The following is a 27531-nucleotide window of genomic DNA, read 5'->3' as shown; positions in this document are numbered from 1 at the left end:
AAATGTGCTTGACATTCACATTTTCTACTTAAGCTTATCTTGAAAAACATCCAGATAGTCATTTCAGCGTACTCACCTCAGCTAGGTAAAATTCATCGTATTGTCTCTTGAAATTTTCTCCTTTGTAGTAGTTACTAGCAGCAACAATCACATCTACAGCCACCATGCTTAGTATGAACATATGAAACACAGATGACCTCATCATTTTCTGCAAAAGGAAAATTTTATCATCAAAATGAGTAAAAACACATGCATTATAAAGTTTTACTACACTGTCAAAACATCATCAGCTATAATAATATGTTTTATAAAGCTTCTTTGCATGATTCTAATTTATTACTCTTTAAATACATTCTAATATATTGCTTCAACTGGTTTATATGTGAAAGTTGTTTTTTTTTTACTTTTCATTTTTTTATTCGCCAATTGACCTCTTACTGAAGGTTTATCTTTCAGTATGATATTCATTGCTTTAGTATGTTTTTAAAGCATAAACTGTACTTCTAATTACTCAGTTGCCCTTGGTTAATACTGCTTCATTATGATTTATTCATGCAGATCTTAATGACTTATTGTTCAGGAACAAGTAACAACAATTCTGTCTTGTCCATTGCTTTTGCTCAAGAAACACAAGTAATATGAGATTCATGTGATGTCAAACACACATGTTTGACTACATACTACATGTAGTAGATATGCACATCTGGGCCAATGAACTGTGAAGTACTTCACAGATAATTCATGTATCTGTGCACTTAATGCTTTGTGCCACTGCTGCTGCAATCCCACAGGAGAAAAGAGAAATGGGGGCATGCAGCACTGGCCAGGAGTTTACATCCATGAGTTGCTAAAGCAGTAGTGATAAGAAGTATGCCAGAAGTTCAAAGAACTAACTTCTAGGCCCCCACCACAAAGAGTGTGGGCTTATGAATTACCCTGAAAACTTAAGTGCTACCTTCACTGGGCCAGCCACAGTTGTTCCAGTAGAAGCTAGAGTCAAACTGGCAGAATGTAGCGTTATTCTACATTAAACTATCTTTGAATGAATGGTCACTAATATCTATATTTTTCACAATCTCTCACAAGTAATACGGTTTATGTCTTTAATGCTTATTTGCAAACACAAGTAAGTTATGCACCATTATGGTTCTTTGTGTTTGTGTGTAAATTTAAGGTGTGTTCACACTAGAAAATGCCATTTTTATTTGCTCCTGAGTTTGTATGTGAAAGTGCCTGACAAAATTTCAGGAAAAATAAAACTCAAAATATAGAAGAACTCTGCCACTTCTCAACTTCTTCCTAAAGAATCTGTGTGCCCTGTACTGGTTTATATTCACAGAAACACATAATTATTTAGGTTGTAAGGGACCTCTTGAGATTATCTAGTCTACCCCTGCCTGCTGAAGCAGATTCAGCTAGAGCAGGTATTCCAGGACTGTGTCCAGTCAGGGTTTGAACATCTCAACAGATGAAGACTGAACAATCTGCCTGTGCAACCTGTTCCACTGTTTGACCACCTTCGCACTGAAAGAGTGTTTTCTTTTGTTCAGATGTTCAAAATTAGACAATGTCCCAGTGGGAGACATAAGAAAAACAAGATCACGGAATCTCTGAGATTAGAAGGGGCCTCTTGAGATAATCTAGTCCAATGCCCCTGCTCAAAGCAGTGCCATCTAGAAAAGTGAAAAAGTTTTTTCTCATGTTTAAATGGAATTTCTTGGTGTTTCAGCTTGTGCCTGTTGCCTCTTATCCTACCACTGGACACTACTGAGAAGAGCCTGGCTCCATGTTCTTTACTTCTTCCTATCAGGCGTTTTTCCGTACTGATAAGATCTCCTCCTGAACTTTATTTTTTTCCAGGCTGAACAGTTGCAGCTCTCTGTCTTTCCTCATGGGAAAGATGCTCCAGCCCCTTTATCACCTTTGTGGTCCTCTGCTAGACTCAGTCCAGCATGTCCACATCTTTCTTGTACTGAGAAGCCCAAAACTGGACACAACACTCCAGATGGCCTCACCAGGCCTCAGTAGAGAGGTATCACCTCTCCCAGTCTGCTGGCAATGCTCTTCGTAATTCTACCCAGAGGGCTGCTGGTCTTCTTTGCCTCAAGAGCATATGGCTGGCTCATGTTCAACTTGTTGTCCACCAGGTCCCCCAAGGCCTTTTCTGATAAACTGCAGCTGTTTCGCGCCAAGCCTGTACTGGTGCATGCAGTTATTCCTTCTTTGGTGTAGGACTTTGCTTTTCCCTTTGTTGAACATCATGAGGTTCCTGTGTGGTCAGTTCCCTAGCCTATCAAGGTCCCTCTGAATGGCATCACAACCATCTGGTATATCAGCCATTCCTCACAGTTTTCTACCATTTGCAAACTTGTTGAAGGTGCACTCTATGCCATCATCCAGATCCTTAAAAGGGTGTTGACGAATCAAGAAGGCCAGCTCCCTTAGCAATCATAGGTGCATCACATCAGACTCCATAGATATCTGTATGTCCAGTTTGTTTAAATGTTTCTTAACCCGATCCTCTTCCACCAAGAGTAAGTCATCATGGTTCTAGACTTTCTCACAAGTCTCAGGGGCTTGGGATTCCTGAAGGTCAGTCTTACTCATCAAGGTGGAGGTGAAAAAGGCATTGAGTACCTCAACCATTTCTATGTCACCAGGTCCCCTAACCCATTCAGCAGCAGACTCACAATTTTCTGAGTCTTCCTTTTGCTGCCCTTGTATTTCTAGAAGCCATTCTTGTTGCTGTCCATGTTCCTTGGCATATTCAACTCCATGTGGACTTTGGCTTTCCTAACCCTATCCCTTCATTCTCAGATAGAATCTTTGTATTCCTCCTGGGCCACCTGGCCATGATTCCATCTCTCGTATGCTTCCTTTTTATTTTTGAGTTTTGTCCAGAGCTACTTGTTCATCCATGTGGGCCTCCTGCCACATTTGCTTGATTTCCTGCACTTGGAAGGGGACCATTTTTGAGCTTAGAGGAGGAGATCCTTGAAAATCAACCAGTCCTTCTGGACACTCTTATCTCTAGGACTGTATCTCATGGGATTCTTCTGAGCAGATACCTGAACATGAAAACATCTGCTCTCCTGAGCACCAGGGTTGTGGTCCTGTCTTTTGGCTTTGTTCCCTCCTTGCAGGATCCTGAACTCCACAATCTCACGGTCATTGCAACCAAGTCTGCCCCTGAACCTCACAACCTGTCCAGTTCCTCCTTGTCTGTAAGTATGAGGTCCAGCCAGAATACCTGCCCTCATCAGCTCACATGTGTTAGGAAGTTACCATCACTGCAATCCAGAAATCCGGATTGGTTCCTGCTGTGTTGCCCTTCTAGCAGATATCAGAGTGGTTAAATTGCCCCGGGAGAACCAGGGCCTGTGAATGTGAAGATGTTGTAGAAGAATGCAAAAATTAGGTAACATACATTTTTACATTTGTAAAGATATATTAATGTGTTTGTTAGAAGATTCATATATACAGTTGTAAAATATTGTATCAGTCTTTAGTGAGCTGAGTTGTTACATTGATAAAGAATTGTCCACATTTACATTTTACATTTAGCGCTGTCTGGAGCTCAGGGTCTTGACCAAGCTACTCTTCATACTACTGGGTTTTTTCGAGATCAGATTAGAATACAATACGGTACGTATGGGAGGCTGCAAGGACTAGCATTTATTCAGGCTTTTAGCAAAGACTTGTACCTGCCTACAGAATTCATCCCCTGTTGAATTCCACTGGAGTTTTAAGGCAATTTGCTTAAATTGAAGATGAGTGGAGATGAAGCATATATTTACAAGCATTCAGCGAACAGGACTGTCTCTTGTCCCTTAACATCTGGACTTGGGCGAATCACCGATAGCATTGCAGACTGAAGACAGCTCAACCCTCCTCATGCAAGCTGGCTTCCTTTTGACCCTACTGGTACAAAATGGTTGTATATTCCAATCTAGAAAGGGAGACTTAGGAGATAAAGCCTGACAGTCAGGAATTTACAGAACAAACCCGGGCTAATAACAATGCCTAAAGCGCAGTGAAATCACCAAACCAGAGTGGCTAAATGAAGTCTTGCTTTTATTTTTAATCCACAAGGCAAGCTATAAGAATACAATAATGTAAGATAGGGCTACTGGCATCAATTCTGCATTTTTGTCAGTGGTGTGATTCAAAACAGGTAGCATCGTTTCTGTTACATTTCTGTTTCACACAAGTTCTAAACAGATAGTCTCTCTGCATATTTTACACTGTATTTTTAATAGCGTCAACATTTCCTTCTTAGCAACGACATATTCTGCCTCAATTGTGAAAGGACTTACTAAAAGAAACTAGTAAGTGAGGCTGTAAAATGCACTTTTATCTCCCTTCACAAAAAACAACAGGGAAGAAAAATGGTAATGCAGGAAGAAAAAAAGATGCATAAACCACCTTGGTATACATGTACACATATGCATACTTTCTCATACACTCCATACCTTCGGACACTCACAAATTGATTTTTCAGTGGTATAATTGATAATAGAAAATAAATTACAATAACAGAAATAATATCCTAATCATAGTATGATTCAGTAAAATTCAATAAAGCTTCTTGTCAATTACTAAAGGTCAACTGAACTGAAAGCAGACGATTTAGCTAGTAGAGAGTATTATGTTGGCATAACACAATTCAATACCAAGATAATAAGGAAGGAGGTTCAGACAGGATACAAGCGAGGCACCGGCTACGTAAAGGCAGGAACAGCTGGCTGAGGCAAAAATTAGGAGATGGCTGTGGCAGGCAATGGGAAAAGCAGCTAGTTGCTGGCAGAAAGACAGAGAGCCCACAGGGCCAGCAAGGTGGAGGTATCTGAGCAAATACACGTGCACAGCAAAAACACTATGCCGAGGAGACCCAAAAAATAAATTCATTACTTTTAAATCCCAGGACTGGCCTGCTCACGGGGGCCAGATTGGCATCTGTGTTTCTTTGGTTTTTTCTATAGCATGTCAGAATCTAGCTACTCACTTGTTGTCAGGAATGCTATGCATGACAAACAGCTTTCCTGCTGGCCTCTCACAGACAGACTGCGATATCCTTAGAAGATCAATCACAGTGCTCTAGCCCACACACCTACTGTGCCCAACTTTCCCCCTACTTTAATCTGTCTTAGTTTGTTCTTTCTGCATCACAGGATTTTAATTTGGATTTGTACTCTTGAAATGTCTCAACCGCACCTCTGCCGCAATGTTGGACCATGACAGTTCACCGTCTCTTTACACATTTCTGTAGTTGGAATGATGCCTATGAGAAAGCTGAATTTAGCCCACAGCACTTGCCCAAGCCTTAAAAATCATTTTGAATCACTGGATCAGAAGTGTGTCATTTGGATTACAGCCCTTTTCAGAGCACCCAGCCATGGAAAATTCTCTGTGCAAAATTGAGAGAAGAGACATAATGCCAGTTTTTGTTCTTGTTGAATTTACTGACCTCTCCTTGGATGTGTGTTTCTTAAACTGTGTAGGAATAAGATGAAAGAAATGTTCTGATGTTGCTGTCAGCCAGCTGCATGATGGGAAAATTGTGTCTAATATTAAATTGGACTTAAGATTAGCTGTGTTGAAGTAGTCTCGAGTGAAATGCCCTGTTGCTGCCATCAATCAACTACAACAGTGAAGAATTTCTTACTTATACTATGAATCACTTCTAATGCTGGCATCTGGCTTCATGCAGGATGACAATTCTCAGTGTCCAGGACACTGTGAAGAACGTGGATGGCACAGTGCATTAAAGATGCAACGGCCATAAAAACCAATACATGACAAACCATTAACGATCCAAATTCTTTCAGTGTCTGGAAATGCACAGAGGAGTTGGGGATTTGCTTTGTTCCTAGATGGGAATTTCATGAAAGCAGAAAAGACTTTTAAAACGCTACTTATTTATTTAACATTAGGAATGTGCTTGTTACAGCTGAGGAACTCTAAACAAAGAATTGTATGTAATATCCTAGATTCACCCAAAAGCTCAACTAAGCAATGGCACTGGAACTGCTGACAGGAGAAGCCTACGTGGGTCACTTAGTCTTATGGAGCATTACTACGCATGGCCTAAAGCAGGCTTCTGTCACTCCAGGAGTATCAGAATGGGGTACATGGCTCTAATACTCCTTCCACCTTCCTGCATGGCAGAGGGAGGATGAGTGACAAACTGGCCTTTGCCAGCTCAGTGCCATGGAGAAAATCCCCAGCAGCTGCCACCTGACACAAGCCAGAGCCACGTAGCCTCTAGCTCAGGAAACCAGTCACTAAGCAAACTAGAATAACTGAAGATGGAACTACATTGTCCTAATGCTAAACCCCTTTTTGGGGCTTGAAATGTACATCATGTCATTCCTTGTACCACCATCCTTTACATGGGATTTTTGTTTCAAGTCTATAATAGATCTTGCTTCCTAAGCAAGCACGTAAGCGTTGCAAACTTCAAGGGTCTCACTGACTTAATAATAAAAGAACACATGGGCCATGTTACCCTGATATTACTAGCTCAAAAATGGCCAGGCTGGTAATGTTCAGTATTATCATGTGAAACCTTGAAAGAGGTGTCTTCAAAGGGCTCAATGGTTTTAGTTCAAACCTACAGAAATTCAGACTGCATTTGACAATACTTAACACTCTTGGTGATGGTCTAACAAAAAAAAAAAAATAGGACAAATTGGCTTGAAGAATAAAAAATTACCAACAAAGCCCTCAAGATTATTAGTACTGAGCAAGACATAGTGAGGATTTGATATGCAGAAATTACATTGGCTGTTCAGTGTGTGAAAAGCTTAAGAGTGCATAATTGTCAAACTGGCAGGGTAGCTCTCCAAAGTAGCAAACCAATTAATGAACAGTGTAAACATAATTTAACTAAAAGACTTTGATAATCACTATAAGGGTAAGCACCTTTTTTCCAGTTTTGGTACTCTTGAATTGTATATTCATCGACACACAACTGTAGGAAAAATACAGTTGTATCTGTATGTCTTTGTATTTTAGATACACTTGAACACTTCATAAAACAATAGCATCTCCTCCTCCATGTTTTAATAGGATGGCTCAGGCAAGTTGCTTACTCCCTTTTCTTCTTCGTTAGCTTTTGCTGTTTGCCCAAGGAAGCTAGGTCCTGCTAAAAGATTCAAGCCAAGCTTCCAGGTATGGCTGTTGAAAGACCTTATACTGGCTACATGACTATTGTGGTTAATTTTGTACTTATTGCTCTAATGATGTTGTAGGTTATTTGTACTTATGTCTACACATGCCTACTGGAAGACCATCCTCTCTGATAGCTAGAATAGATTTTGGTTTGTTAAAGTTGTTGTTTAGAATTGTACAAAAGAGTTGGGTGATATTTTAAAATAGTTACCACAACTGAAAAGGTTACATTTGTGCTACTCCAGTCTTTTTTACTTATGGCCATGTTGCAGCCTAGATCATAGCACTGCAGTGGCATGAAGGCAAATATGACTCCCAGCTCATTTCTGTGCACAGCACCACCATGACTAGCAGTGGTGATACGTTCTGTAATGGCACTGCAAGTCCTATGGTACCTGCAGGCTGGCAGGGGTGATACTGTTGTGGGTGTCTATTACAGGCCACTGGATCAGGATGAGGACGGAGATGAGGCCTTCTACAGGCAGCTGAGAGCAGTCTCGCAATTACAGGGCCTGGTTGTTGTGGGGGATTTCAACTACCCTGATATTTGCTGGGAGGCCTACTCAGCCAGCCATCCTCAGTCCAGGAGGTTCCTCCAGTGCATTGATGATAACTTTCTGATGCAAATGGTGGATGAGCCAACTAGGAGAGGAGAGCTGCTGGATCTTATCCTCACTAACAAGGAGGGTCTGGTTGAAGCGGTGAAGGTTGAGGGCAGCCTTGGTTGTAGTGACCATGAGATGGTAGAGTTCAGGATCTCATGTGGCAGGAACAGAATAGCTAGCAGAATTGCAACCCTGGACTTCAGGAGGGCCAACTTTGGCCTTTTCAAGCAATTGCTAGGGGAAATCCCATGGGACAGGGTACTAGAAGGTAAGGGGGCCCAAGATAGTTGGTTAGCATTCAAGGACTGCTTCTTCCGAGCTCAAGATCAGAGCATCCCAACAGGTAGGAAGTCAAGGAAGGGTACAAGGAGACCTGCATGGTTAAACAGGGAACTGCTGGGCAAACTCAAGTGGAAGAAGAGGGTGTACAGATCATGGAAGGAGGGGCTGGCCACTTGGGAGGAATATAAGTCTGTTGTCAGAGGATGTAGGGAGGCAACTAGGAAAGCTAAGGCCTCCTTGGAATTAAACCTTGCAAGAGAGGTCAAGGACAACAGAAAGGGCTTCTTCAAATACATTGCAGGTAAAGCCAACACTAGAGGCAATGTAGGCCCACTGATGAATGAGGTGGGGGGGCCCTGGAGACAGAGGATAAAAAGAAGGCGGAGTTACTGAATGCCTTCTTTGCCTCTGTCTATACTGCTGGAGGCTGTCCTGAGGAGCCCCGGACCCCTGAGGCCCCAGAAGAAGGCAGGATAGAGGAGGAATCTGTCTTGGTAGATGAGGGCTGGGTCAGGGACCAATTAAGCAACCTGGACGTCCATAAATCCATGGGCCCTGATGGGATGCACCCGCAGGTGCTGAGGGAGCTGGCGGAAGTCATTGCTAGGCCACTCTCCATCATCTTTGCTAAGTCGTGGGCAACGGGAGAGGTGCCTGAGGACTGGAGGAAAGCGAATGTCACTCCAGTCTTCAAAAAGGGCAAGAAGGAGGACCCGGGTAACTATAGACCGGTCAGCCTCACCTCCATCCCCGGAAAGGTGATGGAACAACTTGTCCTTGGTGCTGTCTCTAGGCACTTCAAAGATAGGGGGATCATTAGGGGCACTCAACATGGCTTCACCAAGGGGAAGTCATGCTCAACCAACTTGATAGCCTTTTATGAGGACATAACCTGGTGGATAGATGATGGTAAAGCTGTGGATGTGGTCTATCTTGATTTCAGTAAAGCGTTTGACACGGTCTCCCACAGCATCCTCGCAGCTAAACTGAGGAAGTGTGGTCTGGATGATCGGGTAGTGAGGTGGATTGTGAACTGGCTGAAGGAAAGAAGCCAGAGAGTGGTGGTCAATGGGACAGGGTCCAGCTGGAGGCCTGTGTCTAGCGGAGTCCCTCAAGGGTTGGTACTGGGACCATTTCTATTCAATATATTCATTAATGACTTGGATGAGGGAATAGAGTGCACTGTCAGCAAGTTTGCTGATGACACCAAACTGGGAGGAGTGGCTGACGCGCCGGAAGGCTGCGCAGACATTCAGAGGGACCTAGACAGGCTGCAGAGTTGGGCGGGGAGAAACTTAATGAAATATAACAAGGGCAAGTGTAGAGTCCTGCATCTGGGCAAGAACAACCCCATGTATGAGTACAAGTTGGGGACAGACCTGTTGGAGAGAAGCGTAGGGGAAAGGGACCTGGGGGTCCTAGTGGACAGCAGGATGACCATGAGCCAGCAGTGTGCCCTTGTGGCCAAGAAGGCCAATGGCATCCTGGGCTGTATTAGAAGGGGTGTGGTTAGTAGGTCAAGAGAGGTTCTCCTCCCCCTCTACTCTGCCCTGGTGAGGCCGCACCTGGAATATTGTGTCCAGTTCTGGGCCCCTCAGTTCAAGAAGGACAGGGAACTGCTAGAGAGAGTCCAGCGCAGAGCCACGAAGATGATTAAGGGAGTGGAACATCTCCCTTATGAGGAGAGGCTGAGGGAGCTAGGTCTCTTTAGCTTAGAGAAGAGGAGACTGAGGGGTGACCTCATTAATGTTTATAAATATGTAAAGGGCAAGTGTCATGAGGATGGAGCCTGGCTCTTCTCAGTGACATCCCTTGACAGGACAAGGGGCAATGGGTGCAAGCTGGAACACAGGAGGTTCCGCATAAATATGAGGAAAAACTTCTTTACGGTGAGGGTGACCGAACACTGGAACAGGCTGCCCAGAGAGGTTGTGGAGTCTCCTTCTCTGGAGACATTCAAAACCCGCCTGGACGCGTTCCTGTGTGATATGGTCTAGGCAATCCTGCCCCGGCAGGGGGATTGGACTAGATGATCTTTCGAGGTCCCTTCCAATCCCTAACATTCTGTGATTCTGTGATTCTGTGATGATTTCTTCCCGTTAGCAGGGATCATATAAGTATCACAGAATGCAGAACCCTTGTTCAGAAGAGCTAAAAAAGCACGACTCAAGTTCATTACAGCAGCACAGAAGACAGTAAGTGAAATAAAAAATGAAAATGTATTGGAGTAAATTCCCTTTTTTTTTTTTTTGGCAATTTCTTCAGAGCTCGGACCACACCTTCTAAATACATATAGAGGGATCACAGGTTTTATACAATAGGGCCAATTTAGGTTGTATGTACAGAATTCATACCACTAAGTAACATGGGAAACAGTTACTCAAGGTGCTAGCCGATAGAGATTTGATATTGAAAGCAAGAGACATCACATGCCTCAGAAACTACTATAAGGTACCAGTCCTGGAACAAGACTAGAAATAGCAAAGAAAACTTGACTTTTATGCTTCTATGCAGCATGATTTCTAAGAGCCACTGAGCAAAGATTCAATTTTGGCCTAAAGAAAAGGGCAAGTTTTTTGATCCCGTACAGGTTTGGTATACTTGTGTTGTTTATTTTGTCTTTTTTTTTTTTTTTACAAAGTGCTTGAAGATACCTTGACTATGAAAGGAGCTTTAGAAAATCACAGTCTATACACTGCTAATCATAGATAATTCATAGCATGAATAGGATAAATTTGATTTTCATCTTGTTGGTTAACGGCCATCTGAGCAAGTACAAAATTGTGAAAGTACGGGAAATTTTCCCTTTTGTTTGCAGAACACTGTAGAGCATTTTACAAGCTGTGCAACTAATTTTCTATAAACCATTTTGCTTTCAACTTACTTTGTGACTGCCTGACAAAGATACGCTTGTAAGGAGCAAATTATTCCCATGCTCTGTAATCTGAACATTTCTGAAAATTTTTAAGCATTAACCTCAAATTTTAAGGGAACAGGCTTTTTAATATCTTACATTGATGCAGTTACATATCAGTGTAGGACATCAAAAACCACTGTAAATCTGAGATATCATCTACTGTATTTGAGAGAAACTTCCAGATGCTAGACAAATTCAAGTAATGCAACTTCATTGAGGAAACAAGGTGAAAGGAGAGTTTTTAATTAAAGATGCTGAAAGGGGTGGCTTTCAGACACTGCAAAGAAAATAAGTCAGTAGTCTCAGCTCAGATGTTATTAACTTCGGTGATGGCAGTCTCGACTTCACAATACAGGCTGCCTGTCCCAGTGCAATGAGAATAGGGTGATTCTTCACCAGTTTAGGCTACAGACACTTGCTTTAATGTTCTTTATGATGGCAGAGGAACTTCTCAGGGCAGTAATGTAGTAGAGATGAACGTAAAGAGTCTTTAAGACCCATAGTCCAACGAAAAATCTCCTTGGAAAGTCTAGTTATTTTAAGATCACCTTAGACAGAAAACCTTTGTTACCAGTTGCAGGAGATAATACAGACAGTGTGGTGATATTCAAGGAAGCACAATGCTCCCCAAAAAACAAATAACATGATAACTCTTGCAAGTTCTAGAATATTCAGTTGGAAACCTTTCTATAAATGTTATCTGGCTGCAGCAGAGGTGACACTAGCCTGGCAGAAAGAGCAGCATAGACAGTAAACTGTCGTGGCTTGAAAAATATTCTACACATTTCACTTTACTGTGTTTCTGTTTCCACCTTCTACCTCATCTGGTTAGTATGTAAAGCTCAAGGTAGGCACTTTGTCGAACTATGCGTTTTTACAGGGCTTCCTACTATGCAGCCTCAAGATAAGCTGGAAATGGGACTATTACTGAATAATGGCAACATTTCAGGACATGCAAATATATGCTTTGATATGTAAGCAGGGTCCCGCTTTTCATGCTATCACAATACATTTTTTAAAGCAAATGTCATTTTCAGATTATTTATAGCTAAAATCATACAGAAATCAGCAATGGCCAAGGACTATCTTCCAATAGCCTAAACGTCTCTGTAATATTTGAAAACACAAGCAACTAATGAATTTGTCATATTGTACCAGACTCTCCTGCCTTTTTGCATAGCAAATTTTGACTTAAAAATAAAAAACTACTTAAAAAAGGCAAACTGAATTTTGGTCAAAGGAAGTAAGTAAAGTCAGTAACAGAGGAAGAATAAGAAAATACTTGCTTAGGAAGCAAACGAATGCAAATAATGACAGAAAACTTACTGAAGAAAATGAAAAATTGTAAGATATGACTTTTTCAAGTAACCAAACTTTAAAGGCAAAAGTTCTTGTCAGAAATTAGATACTTTTTTTCCTTACATCCTAGATTTGATAACCAAAGCCCTATTTCTGCTATAGGGCTAAAGCATAAGTGTTGCATATGCCTCATTCAGACTAACTGCATCTTGTTAATTCATACCCTGCAATAACAGAATAAAGAAGTAGTATAGATACACCCCTGTATGCCTCTTACTAACAGTAGCCACTTTCCTCCTCCCACGAACTTCTAAGAGAACAGTCAAAAAGAGAAATGGTGACTCTTCTGCCCTAAAAATCCAGGAAATAACAGCTTCTTTGAAACTAAATGAACTTCCTCCTCACCAGTCTATAAATCAGCGAGCATAGATATGACATATTCTTTGCAAAAAGATAGAGAGGAAGTAAGCAGCCTTTCAGTGACTGCAATCTGACTTAGAGAAATGGAGAGCAGCAGCTGCAACATAAAAGAAACCTAAAAATACTACTTAAATTGTTTGTGATAACAGTAATGCATAGAGATTGTTACCTTCCCCTCAGATTTTAGAAGTGTTAGTTAAGTACTGCAACACAGTTCAATTCAGAAAATACAAAACAAAATATTATTGTATAAACACTGAAATGAAATAGGACCAATTAATTTTTGGTTTATATTTAGGGACTTCATCTAAGCTGTAGGGTTGAAGTGGACCCTGTACTTTACTAAGGTGTAATTAATCACCTACCTGCCCTGTGTGGATTAGTGTGCTCCCTCGCACCATAGTACTTTCAAAAAGAAAGTCTACAAGTTCTTTTCCTTTCACAATTAAAAATACCCTAAATTTGCAAATTACCACAGACCTCTTAGCAGCAAGCTAGGTATTGAACTAGTTTCAAAGCAAAGCACAGTGATAAATGCATTTAACCTCAGATACTGGAAGACGTATAGACCCGATTTAACACTTCCACCTGGTCATATTATATACCACATGTATACATAAATATATAAAACCCACAGAATCATAGAATGGTTTGGATTGGAAGGGACCTTTAAAGATCATCTAGTCCAACTCCCCTGCCTTGGGCAGGGACACCTTTCACTAGATCAAGTTTCTCAAAGCTCCACCCAACCTGACTTTGGACACTTCCAAAATATATATGCATATATGTACACACACATGTATATGTATATATATGTACACACTTATAGGGTAGGCCAAATTTATAGCTGTTTTGTGATGCTGTACTCTGTCAGCCACATTACAATGGACATCATTAATCTACATTTTCTAAGTTTTTCTCTGAAAGCTCAAGTTGCTTCAGTATCTGCATTATAACATTGTATTTAAATATTGTTTCTGAACCCTCTAGATATAATCTTCTATTTTATGTATGTCAACAGTGTTGACATTTCCTATGTTCATATATTTTTATTTTGAAAATATGTTCAACCACAAAAGGAAAGAAACCATAATAGTGTCCTGCTTACTGTGCAGCAGGACAGCTCCATCTCTAATACTAAATCTGTTTGCCATTATCCAAAAGCTGTACCATGCATGACCTGTGGTAAATAATACATTGCTCACTCCTTCAAAAACACATTAAATATAATTTTGACAAGTAATTGATTATTACATGTGCTTCAACTTTCCCCTAGATTGCAGGGAAGGTGAGTGAAGACAGAAAGAATTTGGAACCTACTGGTGCTGTAATTTTTTTCCATGCCTTCAAAATTTCCATAGTTTTTACATTTTACAACTCTAGGAGCCTCACTTCTAATAATTTTCAATTAACACTGGTTCCTCGAATTATATGCCTTTGAAGACCTCACCTGGAATGCCTCTCTGAAATTGCTTCAATAGGCTACTTACTCTTTCACTTACATTTCAACTCAAGAACCAAATCTTTGAAATGTCATTTATTAACCAGATGTGAACCAGCCATTCTCACCATCTCTGTTACACTCATTTTCTTTAGCCTTTTATTTCTCAATTCATCAGAAATGTGTTCTTTTTATTTTTATGTTATTGCAGTGGTGTCCAAGATTTACTAGCTGCTTTATAAATATGAAGCAAAACATTGTTCTTATAATGAGCAGCTCATGAGATGAAAAGGCAATAGAACATAAGTACTGTGCCACACTCTTTAACTGGTATGTACTCAGGATCATTATGAAATCCTTCAGAATTCTTGGTATTATTTTTTGGATGTGACATTACCTGTGTACCAAGACAGGTGCAGCTGAGCTAGAGAGGAGTTAAATACAATGCCCTTCCCTTTTCACCCTCTCACAATTTAAACCACCTTCTCAAGTATTTAGCCCAGATTCAGTTTCAGAGTGACAGCATTGCTGTGTCAACCCAAATGTGCAAGCTGCTCTTATCAAAGTAGGTATCTACTAATTCTGCATAGACTCTGTAGAAGAAATGGCTCCTCAGCGGGAACCCGAGCTCAGTGCTGCACACATGTACTTTAACCCACCTCTCCTCACAGTGTTCACGTACCATGAGCGACTTACATGGGTGTTTTGCTGATAAAGTGACAGAAGAGAGCTTACAGTACTCAGAATGAGTTGGAGGACTGGAAACATAAATTCTGCTGTTAGGAAGTCTTGGAGGCATATCTTCTAGTTCCTTTAAGCTCATGAGAAAACAACATACAGAGCAATTCAGGATAAGCAGAAACTGAGTCTGTATTTGTCAGCAACCTCTTGTACATGGATGAAGCACCATTTTGAATCCCCAACTACTTCTTGCTTCTTGCATACTGAGAAAGCACTAACAAGGCCACATGTTTTAACAGAAAAGAAGAAGAACAAAATAAAAAAAAAGAGGGAACTATTTTCTTCATTTTGAAGAATCACAGAATCACAGAATCACAGAACCAATCAGGTTGGAAGAGACCTCAGGGATCATCGAGTCCAACCGTTGCCCTTACACCACCCTGTCAACTAGACCATGGCACTAAGTGCCATGTCCAGTCTTTTCTTAAACACATCCAGAGATGGTGACTCCACCATCTCCCTGGGCAGCCCATTCCAATGTCCAACAACCCTTTCTGTAAAGAAATTCTTCCTGATGTCCAACCTGAACCTCCCCTGGCGAAGCTTGAGGCTGTGCCCTCTTGTCCTAGCGCTAGTTGCCCAGGAGAAGAGGCCAGCTCCCACTTCACTACAACCTCCCTTCAGGTAGTTGTAGACTGCAATAAGGTCACCTCTGAGCCTCCTCTTCTCCAGGCTAAACAACCCCAGCTCCCTCAGCCGTTTCTCGTAGGTCAGACCCTCCAGACCTTTCACCAGCTTGGTCGCCCTCCTCTGGACTCGCTCCAACACCTCAACATCTTTCTTGAAGTGCGGGGCCCAGAACTGAACACAGTACTCAAGATGCGGCCTCACCAGTGCCAAGTAGAGAGGGACGATCACTTCCCTAGACCGGCTGGCTACACTATTCCTAATAGAGGCCAGGATGCCATTGGCCTTCTTGGCCACCTGGGCACACTGCTAGCTCATGTTTAGCTGGCTGTCGATCAGCACCCCCAGGTCTCTTTCCACCGGGCCGCTTTCTAACCACTCTTCCCCCAGCCTGTAGAGCTGCATGGGGTTGTTGTGGCCGAAGTGTAAGACGCGGCACTTGTTCTTGTTGAAGCTCATGCCGTTGGTCTCGGCCCATCTATCTAACCTGTCCAAATCCCTCTGAAGGGCCTTCCTACCCTCCAGCAGATCGACTCTCCCACCCAGCTTGGTGTCATCTGCAAATTTACTGAGGGTGCACTCAATCCCTACATCTAGATCATCTATAAAGATATTGAACAGCACCGGCCCCAGAACTGAGCCCTGGGGAACACCGCTAGTGACAGGCCGCCAGCTGGACTTTGCCCCATTCACCACCACTCTCTGGGCTCGGCCATCCAGCCAGTTTTTAATCCATTTAAGAGTCCACCCATCCAAGCCCTGGGCAGCCAGTTTGTCTAGGAGGATGCTGTGGGAGACAGTGTCGAATGCCTTACTGAAGTCTAGATAGACTACACCCACAGCCCTGCCCTCATCTACTAAGCGGGTCACTTTGTCATAGAAGGAGACCAGGTTGGTCGAGCAGGACCTGCCTTTCATGAATCCATGTTGGCTGGCCCCGATGCCCCGATTGTCCTGCATGTGCCGTGTAATGGCACTCAGGATGATCTGTTCCATCACCTTGCCTGGCACCGAGGTCAGACTGACAGGCCTATAGTTCCCTGGATCGTCCTTCGTCGGACGCCATCTTGTAGATGGGTGTTACGTTTGCTAATTTCCAGTCAGCTGGAACTTCTCCGGTTAACCAGGACTGCCGGTAGATAATCGAGAGTGGTTTGGCAAGTTCATTTGCCAAGAAATGATGTTGAAAAAACAAAAATGAAATCCAAATGCTTCAAAGGTTGTCTGACATGGAAACAGAAAAAATATGTCCCTCTAAATAACTTCTATCATAAAAATATATGTGTGGAAGCATTCAGTTCTCTCTTCAGATATTTTGCTGTCAGTATTTCCAAACAGCATGAAAACTTGGAAAATGAGGTTCTAAGAAAGCAATTAATCAAGGAAGGAAACATTTTCTTTAGCGGGTTTTCTTTTTACTATTATTGTATTTCCCAGCCAAAGACAGGAAGAAAAAAAAACCTCCTTCATGGAAAAGTTTTAGACTCAACTAGAGACCCTTACCTTCTCATAGTTCTTATTGCAGCTTTTTACCTTAGTACCGTGGTTATTATAGCAGATGTGTGTGGAAATTCTTCAGAAGGCTGAGCTAAATTTCAGTGCTTTTCACAGCTCTTGTAAGGTTGAGCTGTTTAAAACATACAGAAGGACTTGATCAGCATTAGAAGTAGCAGAATACTGCAGTTCTTTGATAACTTCCCTTCCCAACTAAAAACTGCCAAATGTGTGTTTTAGGCAATTAAGACAACTCTACCCAGAATTAAAAAAATCTTTTCCTGGGTCAGACCAGCCATTTGTATCAATTATTGGTTTCTGATTGCAACGCCTTGCCTAACAGAATACATTAATCTTCTTGGTTACCATATGTACTGTACTTGTCTTGGGAACACAGTGTAGAATATAGTTCAGACTGGCAATAGCTACCTCCCTTAAAATACATTTGCTTCTGGTCTTTATCACTTTTACACTTTTGTGTGCCTGAACGAGGCAGCAAAGATTTCACTTCACACTGAAAGGCTTAGACCATTCAGAAATAGCTAGTCAGGTATGTGATGGGAAACATAAGGAACTTACCCATAGTGGTACACTACAGAAAATCTAATTTTTAGATAAAAAAGTTTTTCTAAAATGAGTTACTTGGCTATATAAATAAATAGTAAACATTTTAATGGAATTTCCACCTTTTGATTAGAACAGTTTTTCCTTGCATTTTCCTTGCATAATTTAATTAGCACACTCTAAAACTTGTGATTTACATATAAAAGCAGAGATTACTTTGAAATAAATCAAATGCTCCATTAAAGAAGTGATCAGATGAATAATTAGAAGGAAAAAAAGATTTTTTGCACTTAGACTGAAAACCTACTTTCTAATAAAGCAGCTTCCAATTCAAACAAAATTTAACACACAGAAGAGAATCATCAGAGTATTTCCTTCTAACAGAAATAGCGCTGGAAACTGCTGACAACTTATAGGCTCTATTGCCTTGAGCAGGGGGATAGCAGAGATAATCAGAGATTTTGATTGCCATTAATTTGGAGGGCAAGGGGCAGTGATTGCCTATGTACTTCCCTTTTTCTTATAAAGCATCTGTTCTCCAACATCACCAGCTAGACTACTTTCACTGCAGTCAAGCTGTGATATCCCTCCTCCCTTCAGTAAGCTAGAATCAGTGGTGTAGGCTCGTCTAACCAAAGGGATATGGAAAGACAATGCAAACTAATGCGGCTTGGATGAAATACAGTAGCATTTCAGAATGAAAATACATTGATTCTAAGGTCAAAGATTTGTATGGTTTTTAATTGCTTCCCTCTCACAGGTAGTAGCACAAAAAATTATTTCCCTACTTTCTAAAAAGGTCATGATATTAAGGTTGGATTTGGACTGGACCACACAGGAATACTGTTTTGTAAATCTCCTGGAGAGGCTGGAGTCCTAAGACACAGGAGACTGCAGCCTTCTGGTTATTTTGAAGCTCACCTTTCCAAATTTAGTTGAATATCAACTCAAGCTTAGTTGGATAATTGAATGAGTAACACAACTCTTCAACCACACACAAAAGTGACTTGTAATTGTAATTTTCAGCAAGTTCATAGTTCAACATTACCAGCTTTCTCTTATAAGATGTTATTTTAAGAAATTATTTAAAGCAAGAGACCTAAGACACAGAGATTGCCTCAAGCCTAACATATGCATTATTAATCCAAATTTCAGTCCCTTTGAAAATCATTCCACCCCTCCTCCAACAAAAAACCCCGCAAAGTATCTTTTAGAAACCTCCACATCATTTCCATTTTTTGACTGTTTTTCCAAATAGGATTAAGAATAGTTAAAAATGTAGATGCCATACAAAAAGAGGTAAGCATGATGTGTAGTGTTCATAACTATGGTCATACTTAGGGCGTAAAACCAAGCAGGTCCTACAAAAGACAAATCAACAGATGCATCAAATGCAGGTACTAGTAAGTCTCCTTTCAAAGGCTGGGAGATTGTGTGTAGGTGGGTACAATTCAATTTTTTGGACTCCTTTCACCACCACAGCTAGCCAGAGCTGTGTTAGCTTCTGCTCATCTATACCCAGCAAACTAAAAGAGCAGTTTAGCTGCAGGTAGAGCAGATTTGCAGCACTGACCGCTTTAACACCACCTAATAAAGAGCTGCTTCACTGAATGCTGCTAGAGATGGATGGGATTACAGCAAAATAAATGGGATTGATCAAGCAGTAAAGACACACAAGGTAATGTGTAATTTTGGATGAAAATGATAAATTTTGGGGTATGCCCTCAATACTGAGAACAGACACGGACGGAAAGAAGTTGATTAAGTAAGGGAGAGGACAGATAATACACAATTTTCCCTTCCCACAAATTCCTGAACTCTTACGATGCTCTTCTCCCTATAATCCATCCTTTCAAAAATTATTCCCTTACGGCCTTTATGAATTTTCACTTCAGAAATACTTACCTGATATGAAAGCACATGGGCTGGCAATTAAGAAATCTTATGTTCACAGCAGGGGAAGGACAGAAAAGTAGAACAGGAACAAAGGAGAACAAAGGGTTTAGTACCATGGTGAGCTTGTAAGAGTAGTTGACAGAACTGTGGGTGGCAATGATAGGGGAAATTGCCATTCATGGACTGTGAAACTCATTCTAGGATAAGGGTTTACGTGAGCTTCACTTCTCATTCCTTCTCTTCAACTGGTGAGTGCAGTGTTTGCCTAAAAGTGTAGAACATTAAATCAAGTCAGGAACTGAGAAGAAAGAAAATTAAATAAAAGAAAAAGGCAGGTCAAGTTTGCCACCAGCACATACACAGCTGTTTTTAAAAGTTTAATTAATAAAAAAACTATAACTGTGAATAGATTTTGATATATACTAAATCAAAATGAAGCAGCTAATTAGTAAACTAAATATCTTCTGGTCTGTATGGTAAGAGTTTCTATTGAAGTTAACTTCAAAGGATTTCTTTAAAAACATCAGCATCAAACATTTTTTTGAACAACAAAGGAATATCCTTTGATAGGAAAATGCTGTTGTCCTATATTTGTAATATATAATTCTTATTTGATAATTCTCAATGGAATTATAAGGTACCTCATAAGACTTGAGGAAAGAAGTATGCTGTAATTAAATGATAAAACAAACTAATAAAATAAATCTGACAATATTGATGCAAGTTCTGCAAATCTAGATGTTTTCTCATTTGAAAATCATTCAGCTGATTTTTTTTTCCAAGGAACATCTACAGCACTTTTAAAAATGGTCACATTAATATATATCATGAGGTAATATTTCCATTTATAGAGTCATCCCTGAAAAACAGGAAAATATAGAAATTCCAGCTATTTTATGTGTTAGGTTTATATGATTTTGCTTATATCAAATATTAATAAATGTATTTGTCTTTACCGAAAACCGTCTTTTTATTACGGCCACTGAAATACATCCAAAACTGAAGAACTATTTGTAAGACATCATGAGATATACATTCCCAGTATATTTTTATCCTGTATAAATTCTTTAAAGGGAACTGTTGTCACTGACATACTGCAGTATACTGAACTAATATGCTATTCTAAATACAAATAATGTAGAAAATCTTTAGACCTGTATGTCCAGTTTTGGCTAACTAGAATTTTATTTTTAGCAGATAAAATTTGGTGTGTCTGTAAACTAGAATGTGTCCCCCAAATGCTTCTCATTATTATCATGATGGGTTTTTATACCTACTTGAAGAGTAGGGCCTACTGAAAGTGCATTACCACAATATGTGATTCAGTATTTGCATTCAGCTGGAGCCTTGAACGTTTAAATAACCTAGGCTTTGAGCTATCATCAATGACTGTCTTAAAGTTATATGAATCGCCTCCTGTTGATGTCTCTTTCTTCTGATTACAAAGTGCCTAAGGTCATCAACTCCTATCAGCACATTTAATTGCCAGACTCCTAAGACAGCCAAATAAATTCCATTCCTTCTGTCTATGTCCGTACAACTATACCTACGCATAAATATCTATTCTTGCCCTCATTCACACCCCTAAGGCTTTTAAGTAATTTAAAAATTAATTTCTAGTTAATGTTGCTATCCCACCAGTGCACAGAGTAAAAACATTTAAATTAAAACTGCATCCATCACTGCCATATATCCCCTTCTAAGTCACAGTTATATTCCATTATTCACCCTTTGCACACCATATCTTACTCCTCTCTTAAACAACCATCAGGATTAACCTTATTGGTTATATATTCATGATTAATGCTGAACTGAAATAGTGTGCACAGCATGAATTGTACATTGATTTACAATGTGTTTTTTTAATATGAAAAAGGAACTTCAGTGCCAGCATTACTACAGACAATTTTTGAAATGATCTGGAAAAGTAACTACACTGGTTCATATATACCCACTGGTATTACTTTCCTTTCATTTAAATGATGATTCCAGTTCCTAATGTTTTTAGTTGAATACATTTGCATAATCACAATCCACAAAAATGAGTAAGTTTGTAGCCTTCACTGTGTGTCTTGTACACACACTTATCTGTCTCAATATAAGCTCCTTACTGGTTTATGAAAACACAGCACACTCACATGTGGAACAGTCATCTTAGAGATCAAGACTTTCAAAGCAGTCAAGTGGATTTAGACATGTAAGTTCCATTGAAGGAATGAAATATATACAAAACAATTCTTGGAACTGCTGAAGCACAGTACATCATTAATTCCGAGAACTAGGCAGTATTCTAGAAATATGCTCGATGTTAAACATAAGCAGTAAAGCAAATTTCTTACAGCTAGAGTAAATTTAAGGAACTCCCTTTTTTCATTATATTTATAGCCAGGAGAAATAAACAGCTAGTTTCTCCCCTACACCCCTAAATCTTCATGTTAGGGAGGAACAGTTAGCAAGAGCATGTCCCTTTTGTCTCGTGGGTTTATGGTATTTTTATTTGTTTCAAGACTGTCTGACATTTAACTTGTTTCAGTCTGCCATTTTTACTGACTGCAAAACTAATGTACTATATTTGAAATATTAGAGATTAAATCCTTCTCCAGTGCAGCCAGTGGCAAAACTCTTGCTGAGTTTGATGGTGCCAGGGTTCTATTGTTTCCTTTCTGCACTTCCCCGAAACAGAAAGAGTGAAAATTTGGAGGAACAGACTGTGAAAAAACTGTGCTTGTCACATGCCCTTTCCTCCTCGCCTCTTCTCTGAGGGATAGGTAGAAGAAGGTCTCTATGCATCAGCACTTGGCTCTACTTAGCTCTGCAGAACACTGAGAATACCTCATCAATTTTCTCTCTGAAACTCAATCCGAGAGCAGTGAATCATCCTCTTTTGCAGCTCAGTCAGTGAATAACAACCTACCTCAGAACACTCAACTGAAAGACTGGCAAGCCAAAGTTGGTATTTCTGTACCATACACAGCTCTTCCTTTGCCCAAGCATCCTTGTAGGCAGATCATTGCTCCAGGTTTGGTTTTAGTTAATGGCATTCTCCACTGCAATAAATTCTGCTCAGTCTGCTCTATCCCCCAGGAAATTACTCCTATCACCTCTCAAAGGATGCCTACTCACTGCCTCAAAGTCTCCTGGCAAAAGCTGTAAGATCCTAATGCTGTAACATAGCTGCACCTTGCTTGACTTCATCCACATCCTTTGCAACCATCTCCATGGGAAGCACGCTCAGTAGCATCCTTGAAAACGGAACAGTGCTCCCTTCTCTCACGGGAATCCTTCTGACTGGGAGCACACAAATAAAACAAATACCATCCACAACAAGACATAGTGTAAACCAGACTCCCATCCATACCTGCACCTTTATCTTTCCACAAACAATGGCAATGGCATCAATAAAAGGACTGGGGCACAAAATCCTTACATATTTCTATGACTTTAATGAGATTCATGTATATGCCTATGCTTGTTAAACTGGATTTTTTGCTAAATAAACTACTGGTATTCAGGAAACAAAATAAGGAGCTATATGCTTAATAGCTTCTTAGTTGAAAATTACTTCATTTTAAAAGTATATCTAGTAACAACAGAATGTTATTAAATCTGCAAAGCCACGAATTACAAAATGCTGGAATTAAGGTCATCTGTGTCTGGCATGTGCATGCTATAATACAGCCTTTAATGACATGGTCACCCAAGTCCTGAACTTTTCAGTCAGCTTCAAAGGGCTGTAGGATGCACATCAGTAGATGAAATATCCTGCAACATGTGGTGTGACTAAGGCAGAGAATGGCGTAGGGAGAAGGACGGCTTCAAAGTTAAGGCAGCCGAATACTTCCTTGGAGAACTGTATTTGATGTCCAGCCCTGCTGAAAACTTTGTGATGCTAACCAAGCTGTTTGAAACTTTTCATAGCCAGCCGTTACTAGAGTGTTCCTCATTTTAAAGGTATCTGACTTCTGGGTGAAAACGTGAACTTCCAGTGTGTTGCCCGCCATGTCCTGCCATGCTTTTCAAAGGTGCAGCTGAGTGCTGAGTTCTAGGTGGTTGTGCTTTGCAGTTCTGCCTTACTATTGGCATAGCACATTTTTGCCTTTTTCTTTTTTTTACTTTAAATTCAGTACTGCTGGTATTTCAAACTTGTATTCAACAAAAATCCTTTAAAGGAAGTGTGCAATGTACAGAAAAATGGGAACTTTGCTTAAAAGAGTTAATGTACAAATATGAGAAAAACAGGTTGGTTTGCAGAATTTATTGTTACCGAAATTTTGCCTTTCAAATAAGCTTTTCTTTGAGTGTGCTTAGTAGAATGATTACTATGAGGTTGTGATGGAACAATGCCAACCGAATAGCCAAACCCTGATCTCGGCAGGGTAGGTATGGCTAAAGTCTACCTGATACCTAGCAGTGCACAAACCACTGTTTGCTTTAACAGGAAAAGATTTAATCTATGCAAAAAAGAGCAGCACCAGAGCTATTCTGGCTCCACAAAACATACAACAGGTGTGCATTCAGCAGAAAATCAAGACCCCCACCAGAAGAAATGGTTCAGATGATTATCTTCCAGAGACAGAGCATGGGATTGCTCACCTGTAACAAGCTTGCTCAGAGGGCTCTTATAGGTTTTTGCTTTGTTATTGCCCTGTTTCAGTAACTGATATACATAAAAGTATATGTATGTGTACGCATATGAGAGAAGAAGCATGTTTATCTTTATGGTTCTGATTCAGTGGCAGCAACTAACTGGATGAGGGAGAGCAGGTCTGAACAGTGAAGGTTTATCAGCCTTGTCTAAGGACAGCCAGCATAGACCAAAGGTTGCTGAACCTTGGCTAGAGAAGAAAGAAAGAAGAAATCAAGGATTTGTGAATGGATCTATTGGTGGTGGCTTCTAAGCTATGCAGTACTGGGAAATTTTACTGTGGGCAGGGGATGAAATGGAGGGACTGAGGGTAAAAATAGTAAGACTTCTCTTGCAAACAACCATGAATAGTCAGTAGGAGGCAGTTTCTCAGTAAAAGAGAAATGGCTTAGAAGATATCAAAGAAAACTGAGAAGATATCCAAGATGATAGTTCTAAGCCAACAGAATAACAGACTGGATGGCAAAACTATGCAGATAAAGAGAGCATGAGAAAGGGAACTGGGTGTACAGTCAGCTTTCACTAATTAGTGCTCCAGTTCCTCCTCTGAGTATCTAGGACCCTACAGAGGGAAGTGGAGGTCAGAAATAAAGGAAGGAGGACAGCACATATACGGGCAACTCTGCTATATTAGCAGTGTCTGTAGTAAAACACCTTCTGAAATCAAGCCCACTAGTGTATATATCTGCTTTCATCAGTCAAACTTTTCTGAAAAGTTTATGATTGAGAAGAAGAAATGGTTTACACACATGCTGGGTACTGTGCAATCAATAAAATGTCACCACATAGATTATATACATCAGGTGGCATTAATGGCAAAATAATGTATAGCACTTAAAGTGGGATGTCTCAAGCTACTATTCAAAGGATGAGGTGAACATTAAATGAAAATGACTGATTGTGGAAAGCAATTATGAAAGATCCTGAAATATTGCAATTTAAATATGAAATAGCATGTTGTGGGTCCAGGCCTACAAAATATATAAAAATTTACGTTACAACTAGCAAAGAAAATATCTGCTGAAGGTGACTGCTTCTCTCCACTAAGTGTAACCTTCTGTGCCTCAGCTGGATAACTAAATTTTAAATATCTAAAGTAAGTTAAATGCCCATTCCTGCCCATAAGAACAACTGGTTATTGTGTGCTATGAAAGGTTACACTAGTGTTTTGCCAACTATGCTGAGAAAAGGAAGCCCATATAACAGTTCTGCACGGAGCTGAGGTGGAAAGATGAGGCTCATTGTGTAGGCAAAAGGCAAAGTTGGGGAAAGAACCCAACTTAGCTGAGTGCCAGTTTTTCAGTCGTGATTCATTTTTGTCTTTCTCATCTTATGAGGGAGTAAAAGAACTACCTACTGCACCACACCCTTATCCCTACCAACGCAGAATTATTTTCTAGCCTTTCGTCCAGCCCAGCCTGACAATGGCTGCAGCCATTGGAGGGCATTTCCCTGCTACCACACAAACTCTTCCACAGAATCTACAACATTCATTGTTGGCGATAAGTTCTCTCTTTAATTTTATCCTATCGGTCTTAGTCATAGTTGCTTGTACCTTATAATGTACACCCTGGTCTACCCTATCCTAGTTTTCCGTCCTCTTTAGTCACTCCTTTAAAATACTCAGCATAACAACCACGTATATTTGTTTTCTGCATCTAAGTATTGTACTGAATCCTTTTTGCCACTGTGTTATGAATTTGTTAAAAACTTCCCACCTGAGGAAAATTCCTTCTCTGGCACCATCTGGTACTCTGTGAAACGAATGAAAGCCAAGAAGTAACTACAAAAACTGATCACCACATCCAGTCTGCTTAATTGCTAGCTGGCTGCATGGCTCTGGTTTGTACCTCTTCAGTCCTTAAAACAAGTACTCTTCTTGTTGTAAGTTCTTCTTACAACAACACCCAAGCATGGCTGCCTCCATTCTGTACAATCCTCTAACATCACAAAAGTCTTTGCACGCCTGAATAACCTCATTTGCCCTGGTATCAAACCTGAGGGCACGCAATGAACGATCTCAGCATCAGATAATAAAACTATCGTTCTGCTGAGCTGCAACACAACCCTCGCATTATTTTTGATACTCAGAACTGAAAAAAACACAGAGGAGTAATTGTGCCTGAAGGACACAGGGATGCCACAGGGGCCCAGAAGAGACAAAGGGCCAAGCACTGTGTAAAGTGGGCATGATCGATCTGTTCTGGAGAAGGAAGTACAAAAGGCCACAATCCATGTCAGATGGCCTCTGGGCCAGGATGGATACCCTCTGTAGCTAGAAAAATAAAGATAACAAGTCTATAAAAGGAAATGCATACTCTTATCATGACAGTTCAGTTTTGTACAAACTCTAAAACACCCTGAATACCAAACTAAATCTCAGGCTAGAAATTACAGTACATCTGTGCCAAAGAAGGGTTGTAAAGGTGCTACCAGTTCACATACATTAAACACTGTGCAGAAATTCAGTGTCCTTCCTCCACACGCCACATTGCCACTTTTCCTCTCCACTCCTGTCAGGCCTCAAAGACCCTCTTTTCAAAGGTCTGAGGCAAGCGTAGGAAAGAAAGGGAATCCTAGGAAGGTGAAGTAAAATTGTGAGGGAAGCAGCTCGAAGATCTGAATTGACTGTACTGCACTACAGCCTTCAACTAGTTAAAATGCACGGGCCAGCTGAAGACGCTTCGCTCTAGCTGGCACTTTAAGAATTCACAAAGCATAAAGGATGTAGACTTTGACATGACAGTGCAAATACTTCTCTGTATAATAACTGCATTTATGTCAATGAAATCACCCATATAAAAACGTGATTCTCAAAGCTCTAGGTACCTTCTACTCATTTCAGTAGGATTTAATAAATGCAAAATACTTACAAAAATTCAGTATGCATGCTTGCTGAAGTGGGACTTAATTTTGCTTTAAATCTGAAAGTCAAAAAATATATAATATAGATTATTATGGCCTACAGGAGAAAAAGGAGGTAAAGACTTTGGCTTTAGAGATTCACCCTTAAAACAGGAAAGTAAACACCGTGCACTCTGATGCAGTCTGTAGAGCGATGGGCAACACCAGATTCGGATCCTCAGCTGCCCTCTGGCAATACCCATGTCTTTCTATTGGCTCTGTGCCACTATGATCCTACCACTGGCATCTGCTAAGGGCTTAAAGACACGTGAGATGAATCAGGACAACACTGATTCTCAAGAGAGTTACTCAGTGTTCAGAATACCAAGAATACAATAAGAAAAGGCAAATACTTTTCCACATAGATTTTTTTTGTGAGATACATTTATGAACAATTGAAAGTAAAAATTTTAATCTGAATATGAAATAGCCACTGAAAAATTTCAGAGTTTAGTAAGAGTTGTTTGTTTAAACACCTATTAGCTCAGACTCATCCCACTTACTCTTAGGAAGTTCACTGAGG

The 27531-nt window shown here is 40.4% G+C and overlaps 1 protein-coding gene across 2 annotated transcripts in view; it reads right to left on the bottom strand.

The window, feature by feature from the left end:
• The window catches only part of NALCN (sodium leak channel, non-selective), a 238323-nt gene that overhangs the window by 120023 nt on the left and 90769 nt on the right, over nucleotides 1–27531 (bottom strand). For both annotated transcript variants that reach the window (XM_068424956.1, XM_068424957.1), the window contains one exon: nucleotides 77–208. In XM_068424956.1, coding sequence (XP_068281057.1) covers nucleotides 77–208 — 132 coding nt within the window. The remainder of the gene's footprint in view (nucleotides 1–76; nucleotides 209–27531) is intronic.

The sequence above is a fragment of the Nyctibius grandis genome, chromosome 2, assembly GCF_013368605.1.
Source record: "Nyctibius grandis isolate bNycGra1 chromosome 2, bNycGra1.pri, whole genome shotgun sequence".
NCBI lineage: Eukaryota > Metazoa > Chordata > Aves > Nyctibiiformes > Nyctibiidae > Nyctibius > Nyctibius grandis.
Note: the sequence above shows the minus strand (reverse complement) of the source record. Positions and strands in the feature narration are given on the sequence as shown.